Source organism: Globicephala melas, chromosome 1 (assembly GCF_963455315.2).
Source record: "Globicephala melas chromosome 1, mGloMel1.2, whole genome shotgun sequence".
Classification (NCBI taxonomy): Eukaryota; Metazoa; Chordata; class Mammalia; order Artiodactyla; family Delphinidae; genus Globicephala; species Globicephala melas.
The window spans coordinates 97,061,495-97,069,921 of NC_083314.1; the positions used below are offsets into that span (position 1 = coordinate 97,061,495).

Genomic DNA, 8,427 nt, shown 5'->3' on the forward strand with positions numbered 1-8,427 from the left:
TCCTAAAAAATATTTTTTCTTCATCTGTTGATCCAACTTATCACTCTCGCCCACCCGCCCCCACCCTCACTTCGCTTTAAATTACTCTTGCGGTAAAACTCAAGAATTATCTATGCCCTCTATCTAAAATTCCTCCCTGCCCATCCAGTCTCACACTCACTCCAATCAGGTTCATGCCTTAATCAGTCCACTGACACTGCTTGTCATAAACAACAAATTCTGTACTGCCACAACAATGGTCAATTCTCAATCTTCATTTTACTGCATTTAATGCAATCACTCCACTCCCTCCTTCATACATGTTCTTCACTTGGTGTCTAGACACTATAATTTCCTACAGGTTTCTTCCCAGCTCATTTGTTTCTACTCCTCAATCACGGTGGCTTATGCCATCTCAAACTCTTAATGCTGTCATGCTCCAGAGGTCTATTATTGGTCCTCTCTATCTAATCCAGTACCCTAATTTAAAAAACCATCTCTATGCTGATGATTTCACAGTTTATAATTTCAGCCCAAACCTCTGTCCTTAAATCCAGGAACATATATCCAAACTACTGGAAAGCTTCTCTTAATTTTAAATATTTTAAAATTAAGACTTCAGGAATTGAATCTTCTCTCCCCATCCCCCCTCAAATGGTCTCCATAGGGAACCTTCCGATGGTAACCCCCTTCTTTCACTTACTCATGTCAAAAATCTTGGAACCATCCTTAACACCTCTTTCCCACATTGCATATCCAAGCCACTGAGAAATTCTGTTTGCTTCTACCTACAAAATATATCCAGAATCTGACTATTTCCTACCATCTCCATTGCTACCATCATGGTCCAAGCGACCATCATCTCTGGACCGAATTAACAGTATAACCTTTTAAGAGATTTCCCTGTTTCTACTCTTCCCTGCCTTCTATCTACTCTCAACACAAAGTGATACTTTTAAATATAAGGTGAATTATGTTACTGCTTTGCTCACAATACTACAATGGCTCCCAATTTTACTCAGAGTAACATCTATGGTCCTTACAGTACCTACATGATATGGCCCTCTTACTTCTCTGACCTCAAATTCAATATCTCCCCTCATTTTTTTTGCTTTAGCCACAAGCTAGTGCATGCCAGCTATTCCTCTTACTAGAATGCACTTCCCCAAAATTCCCTTAGCTAACTTCCTTCACTTCCTTTAAAGTGTTGCTCAAATATGACCATAACTACCTTAACTGTAGCTTAATCCTCCCAACCCAGCACTCCTGATCCTATCGTTCTTTTTTTATAGTATTCATCATTTTCTAAAATATTAAACTCATTAAGTTTATTATTTATGGTCTGTCTCCCCTTTGAGAATGTGAGCTCCGATGAGGGCATAAATCTGTGTTTTATTCATTGATATATCCCAAGACCTAAAGCACTATCTAGCACATAGCAGGCACTCAATACTTTTTGAACAAATGGAACGTTAGGCCTTAACAGGGACTATAATTTTTTTTTTGCGGTACGCAGGCCTTTCACTGTTGTGGCTTCTCCAGTTGCGGAGCACAGGCTCCGGACACACAGGCTCAGCAGCCATGGCTCACAGGCCTAGCCGCTCCCTGGCATGTGGGATCTTCCCGGACAGGGGCACAAACCCGTGTCCCCTGCATCGGCAGGCGGACTCTCAACCACTGCTCCACCAGGGAAGCCCAACAGGGACTATAATTTTATTCTACCATCTTTATGCATACTTATTCGACTCCATTATACAAAGCAAGTTTCTATACGTTTCAATAATTTTCAAGTCCTTAAATCAGCCTAGACCTCTTACTATCAGTGAGCCTTTGATTATCTGAAATACAGCTGAATTGCTTTAAGTTTCTTCCTCTCAAAATCTATGTCACACATTCTTTTCAAAGTTATGGCTTTTAAGTTTTAATGTTAGACAATGACTGGTTCCATGCCCTCTCCTCCAAGTTAATCTTGACTCTAAAACAAGGTGGTTTTCATTACCATATTATACTAAACACTTTTTATGCTATATTTCAAAAGGTCTTTTCTGAAAAAAAATTTTTCCTATACTTTAATACATATAATGTGAAAGTCCTCTGTAATCCCATCCTTGGAGAAAGACATTTATTATTCAATTTGGTGTATAGCTCTGCTACATTTTGTTCTATGCATAAACTAACATACACAGTATTGATACTAGTTTTCCAAAATTCCAAGGTTACATATTATATGTTTTGCAACTTTATTCATGTACTCTATCTGGGCTACATTCCTTATTAATACATATTCATTTGAGGTCATTCTCTGAGGGTTGTAGTCCAGGGTATGGATATACTACAATTTAAAGTATCCTTCCCTTTTATTGATAAGAATTTGGGTCATTTCTATAGTTTCACAATAAAAATACTTTACTAATAGACTGTGTTCGTTCTTCACCTTGTGTCATCACAGGATCTTATCTTCTTAAAACTCTCTTCTCCTTGCATCCATGAAAATTTATTTTCTAGTTCTACTTCCTTTTTATCTTCTCCCTCCCAGTCTTCTTTGCTGGCTCTTCTCCCTTTGGGCAACCATATCCATTTACCTTGTTGAGGAAACTCTATTTTTAACCCTGCCTCAGCTCTAGGTCCATATTTTTAATTGTTTTGAAAATATTTCCACAGAAGTAGCCCACAGACTCCACAAAATTAATAGATAATATGTGAATTCATTACCTACCTTTGCAAACATCCTCTGAATCCTGCCCCTGTCAACTAATGTAATAACCCAATAACTCAGTCCAAAAATTTCCAAGTATTCCCTCTCTCTCAACCGCTACATCTACAGGGATCACAGGACCAAAAAACACAATCTCTACCAAATTTGTATCTACTTCTTCCTTTGTCTTCTTACTGCCTTATTCAGATCCTTTCTCTTGCCTTAGCCATTATAACATTTCTCTTGTCTTTGCTTTCCATTTGGTCTTTCTAACTCTAATCTTTTTCCATATCCAATCCATTACATGAACTCTACCAGATGTCTTTCACAGATCTGACCATATTACTGGTCAGCTCAAATATATCAAGTGCCTTAAGAATAACTACTAAACAAAATTCAATCCCTCCCTCCCTTCCACCCAAATTTAGACTCAACCTATCTTCCAAGTCCTATTTCAATTTCAACCCTTAGTTTTTGCTCCACTTAGGACTTTCCATGCCCCACAGCTTTATTTAGTGTTCTCTAAACCTGGAAGGTCCAACTCCCTTTGTTTTCTTCTCAAAATCTAACTAATCATTAAAGGTCTACCTCAAAGGTCACCTCCTTTGCAAATGATCCCCTAGGATTTTTTTAAATATATATATTTTCCATATAATGCTTAAAACATCTTGTCTTGCAACAGTTACAGAGATAGTTATCAATGTTTGCATCCTTTAGAATTTGTCACTTTTAATTACATATGAGATTACAATTCAATTTTAATTCATGTTCCAGTTAATCTACAAGTCTTATGTCCAAACATTGGGCAAAATCTGCCAAATGACAAACCAAATGTAGCCTATGGAAATACAAACCCTTTTTGTATTTGAAAATACAAACCCTTTTGCTTTTAAAAACTATAGTTTAAAATTATGCTCCATTTTTTAAAACTGGATAACAGAAAATTGTTAATAATAGAAAAGAAAAAGTCATACCTTTATAGCTGCTTTTTCATTAGGGAAAGTAGCAAAAGCTGTATGTTTCTGAAAAAGAAGGTACAAATTATTTCAAATATAATTTCTCATAAGGAAGTCTGATATTTTACCAGCTGACAGTGATTTGACACATTAATAAAATCACAGAAAAGGACAGAAAATCCAGATCATTTAACTGATTACTAAATTCAGTACACTGCTTTTGAATCAGTTTAGGATCAAACTTCTTTGAGATGAAAGATTTTCTCATATAAAGGGGCACACACACACAGCATGCTTTACATATATTTTCAAGTAGTTCGACAGTCCATAAGTTTAAAAACCCTTACTATACACAGAGGACCACCCTTAAACCATCCAAACATATAAAATATCTTCCATGTATAACGCATCTACGATCTAAACCTTCCTTTATATAGCCAAATGCAAAGTTTAAATTGGTCTTTCTCCTAACTCAGTAATTCTCAACCCTGGCTGCATTATTAGAAACACGTGGGGAGACTTCAACCACTGATGTTTTGCCCCATCACAGGCCATCTGGCAGAAACTTAACATCACCACTGCTATTTTAATGGAGAGAACTCATCTAAAACATCTTCAGGTATAAAGGAGAATAAAGTAATTGTGTACATCACAGTGTTGGACTTTGAACAGTCTTAAAATATTGCTCCCTGAAGGATTCCGTTGGAAATTTTTTATGAATAACATCCTCGTCAAAAACTTAGTAGAAATCCTGTAACTAGTTTACTCAAGTTACCGACTACTGTAGCTTCTCCTCTATTTTGATGAATGTCTTAACGCTGGCTTATACGTACCAAGATTTTTAAACAGTCCTTCGTTACATATTTCTGAGAGTACTCTTGAGCCTAAGAGAAACACCTCCAAATTCAGAGGAGTTTCGAGATTCCCAGGATGGGAAAATGGAACATAACTAAGCTTCTCTTTTCATTTTTTCTTCTTTGCCTCTCTAACTTGCCCTTTTCCGCAGCGCGGCGACTAACCTAGGCTCGAGCCAATTAAAACCTGACTTGGGACTATTTTGATATGAAGGAGGAAAGACTGGGAAGCCCCCACTACACAAGCACATTTCCCTCACTCTTTTCTGTCTTCTTCCTTCTGTCAGAACTCCCCCTCCCCAGGTCAACAGCCAAGGGCCTTCCCCGGAGGCTCGGGACTGGCGCGCCCTTACCAGTCGCCCCTTATCGGACAGGATGCGCACGGACTGCGCCCCGAAATACTTCAGTAAGTCCTCTTTCTCCTCAGCAGTCAGCTCGGCTGGCAGGTGCCTCACTAGAAGGGTTCGGTCGCCCCGCGGCGGAGAAAGCGAAGCAGAGCTCTGACATCCTCTCGACAACGGCAGCGGCTGTTCCGAAGCCGCCATTTGTCACGGAGAACCAACAGGGAAGCCACTGAAGAAACCGCAGTGATCATAAAAAGCTGAGCTAAGTAAGTGTTTTCCCACTTCGCGCTAAGGATTCTGGAAACAAGGAAGTAACGCGAGAGATGTCGCCTTCTCGCGAGACCTGCACCACGGACGGGTGCCAACTCTTCGGAGACACGTACCTCAGAGTGAAAGGCAAGGTTCCACGGTGATGGGAAAGCAAAACGATTCAAATTTCAGGTAGTTGATGACGGCATTAAAAACAAAAATTCCCTCGAGATAGGTGTAAGGATTTTAAAAAACTGTCAACGCGTGAGAGACTTAAGCCGCGTTCACGAAAGAGGAAGTAACCCCAAGGCCGGATGGAGTCACTGCTGCGCATGTGCTAGCTGGGAGCGGGTCTGGGCGTGGCGCCAGGGAGGTCTGGAGTTGCGATAGCCGGGTTTCTAATCCTGGGAGATTGCAAAGTGCGTCTGATTGGCTGGCTGGGATTTGGTGTGGGAATACCGGTTCTGTGTCTACATTCGGGATGATAATGCCTAAAAGATTGCACATTCTTTCTTTGGCTCAGTAGCCTTCACGTAGGCAGGCGAACTCAGTTTTAAGGAACAAAAAGTTGAGACAGACACTTGTTTTCTTGAATCATCGGACACGTAGCAGCAGCCTGATACGGTCTGGCCGTGGTTCCTTCTCACGGAATTAGCGGCGTCTAGGAAGAGATGCCCTAATATAAACCCCATCAACAACTCTAAGGTGTAGGTACTCCTCCCCATTTTAGAGTTGAGCACTCTGATGTACAATACAGGGAGGTGTAAGTCACACAGCTATTAAATGACCGAACTGGGATTTGACCCTGCTAGTGTGACTGGCCTTTACACTATTCTAACCCGTTTCTGAATGGAGCGAGGCAGAGAAGTCTTCCTTATTCCATACAAAGAGGGCATTGAGGATTCTGGATAGAGGTATTATTTTAGGTGCAGCTACTACAGTCTGGAGGCCCAAGGTGCCTCTTAACTGCTCTTTTTATTTGCTACTTGATTAGATGGTAACTGTATCGCAGTAAACAACATATCAAAGTTTGGCTCCCATGGAAGACGGGTTGGGGAACAAGGGAGGAACAGACATTAATAAAAACTTGAAAAACTATGGAGAACCCCTCCACAAAATGTCATGTATATAGAGCTAGACCATGAGGGCTCTGTGGGTTACTTTGAAGTCTTGATTAAACCAAAGAGCAATTGGAAACTGACAGAATTTTTAGTAGAGGTCTGTGTGTATGTGTATATGTATGTAATGATTAAATTTTAGGTATGAAAATTTCTCTGGTTGCAGTGTGGAAAATGGATTAGAAGCAGGAAGACCAGTTGGGCTATTGCAGTAGCCCAGGCAAGACACTGCTAGAAATAGTTAGGTAACAGTAGACATGGAGAAAAGGAACAGGAATCGAGATGTATTTTGGAAGTGGAATTGAGATGTATTTTGGAAGTGGAATTGAGATGTATTTTGGAAGTAGAATTGATAGACTTGCAGATGAAGAAGAGTAATTAAGGATAAATTTTGAGGTTTTGGCTTGAACCCCAACTGTCCACCATCTAGGTGGATGATGATGCTATTTACTGAGCATGAGAAGAGTTAACTAAAGTGTAGCTAGATTAGAGACTGTAGGGGAGGAAGGAACACATTAAATTTAAAGTATCTATTCAGTATCCAGTGTTTCAAGTAAGCAGTTGGATGTGTAATTATGGCATTTTGGAGAAACATCAACACTAGATACATATGTAACATCAACACATATAATATTTATATCCAAGGTACAAGAGTGTAGGTAGAGAGAAAGGGGACCAGTGTTGATCCATGGGGCATGCCAGTGTTGAGAAATTGAGAGGAGGAAGAATAAGGTAATACTATTTCTCTTGGCACTTACACTGTAGTAATAAAGACAGACTAAAACATGTAGATAAGTAAGTAAATGAGTTCCTTTTGGAGAGTAAATAAGTGCTTTGAGGGGAAAAAAAGACAAAAATAGACCCAGGGTAGAGGGATAAACTGATTGGAGAGGGCATGCTACTTTAAACACTCCTTTACAGGCTTTTCCCTGCATCTCTTATAGTTATTATTATGTATGATTAGCATATAGTAGCCATATATAAATATTTGTTCAATGAATGAATACATGAATGGATTAACTTTAATATTACCACTGCCACCTATGGTCAAGAATTGCTACATGGGTCATCAAGGTAAGTTTAGTGGTCTTTACTATAATTGAGATATCACAGCTCAGTGAAATAGGAACATGAGAGAATTTTATTTTCTCTTAATTACTTTTAGTTGTACTCAATTAAATCTGCCTTATCCTTCCCTTGACGATAGCTCAGGCAGATTTCATAATGTCTTGGTCATTTTCAGTTACTAACAGTCCAAGTCGATTTGAAATGTCAACTTCAAACTCTAATAAGGTCATGCTTTTTACCCTCCCCTCATATAAGGCTTGACCTGAGGGATAGGAAGAAGATGTAATTTGCTTTCATCTCTGCCATGTTTAAGTGGAAGTGAGTGTGGTCTGCTTTGAGTTGCGTTTTTCTCATTTCCTTTTCTTGGTATAGCCCAGAGGTTCCCAAACTTTCTCAGCTCCTGGTGCCCTTATTGTCTCAGTAATTTTTTTCACAGCATCCCTAGGTGCCACCTTGTTTCCTGTTACCCCTTGATTTTTAAGAGGCACTGCCACCTGGGCTGACTCAGTAAGGTTCAGCAATTATTCCATATATTCCTCTACTTTTTCCAACTCCCGTGTGAGGTGCAACCGTGCGATTCATTCTGGTCAGTGGGCTGTTATGAAGGCAACATGTGTCAATTCCAGACTATAGTACAGAAGAGGGGGTGTGAAAGCAGTGATCCTGGAGGCCACATATTGAGGTCAAAGAGCTGTGAGGTAAACACTGCATAGAATACCTGGTCACCACATCAATGACAACTTCCCTGCAAAAGTGCTTGACCCCCTCCAAACCTTGCATAAGTAAGAAATAACTTTTATTAACTTTTATTATGTAAATACACTGACAGTTTAGGGTTAATTCTTTTTATTTTTTCAATTTTATTTTTTTACCATAGCAAAGCCCATTCTTTCACCAGTAAAAATACACTCTGATGGTTCATTTTATGTGTCAATTTGACTGGCCACAAGGTACCCAGATTAAACATTATTTCTGAGTGTGTCTCTGAGAGTGTTTCTGGATGAGATTAGCATTTGAACTGTTGAACTCAGTAACGTAAATTGCCCTTTCCTATGTGGGTGGGCATCATATATCCATTGAGGGCCAGAATACTACAAAAGGTAGAGAAAGGAAGAATCACCCTTCTTTTCCTGCCTCACTGATTAGGCTGAGACATCTCATCTC

The 8,427-nt window shown here is 39.6% G+C and overlaps 1 protein-coding gene across 9 annotated transcripts in view; it reads right to left on the reverse strand.

Annotated features, from left to right (window-relative positions):
* RNPC3 (RNA binding region (RNP1, RRM) containing 3) overlaps window positions 1–5,391 on the reverse strand; it is an 84,019-nt gene extending 78,628 nt beyond the window's left edge. For all 9 annotated transcript variants that reach the window (XR_009564549.1, XR_011377889.1, XR_009564550.1 and 6 more), the window contains exons 1-2: window positions 4,838–5,391; window positions 3,649–3,696 (exon numbers count right to left, since the gene is read on the reverse strand). Coding sequence is in view for 3 of the 9 variants with exons in the window: in XM_030868857.2 (XP_030724717.1) it covers window positions 3,649–3,696; window positions 4,838–5,029 (240 nt within the window). In the remaining 6 variants the exon portion in view is untranslated. The remainder of the gene's footprint in view (window positions 1–3,648; window positions 3,697–4,837) is intronic.
* Window positions 5,392–8,427: the final 3,036 nt, after the last annotated feature.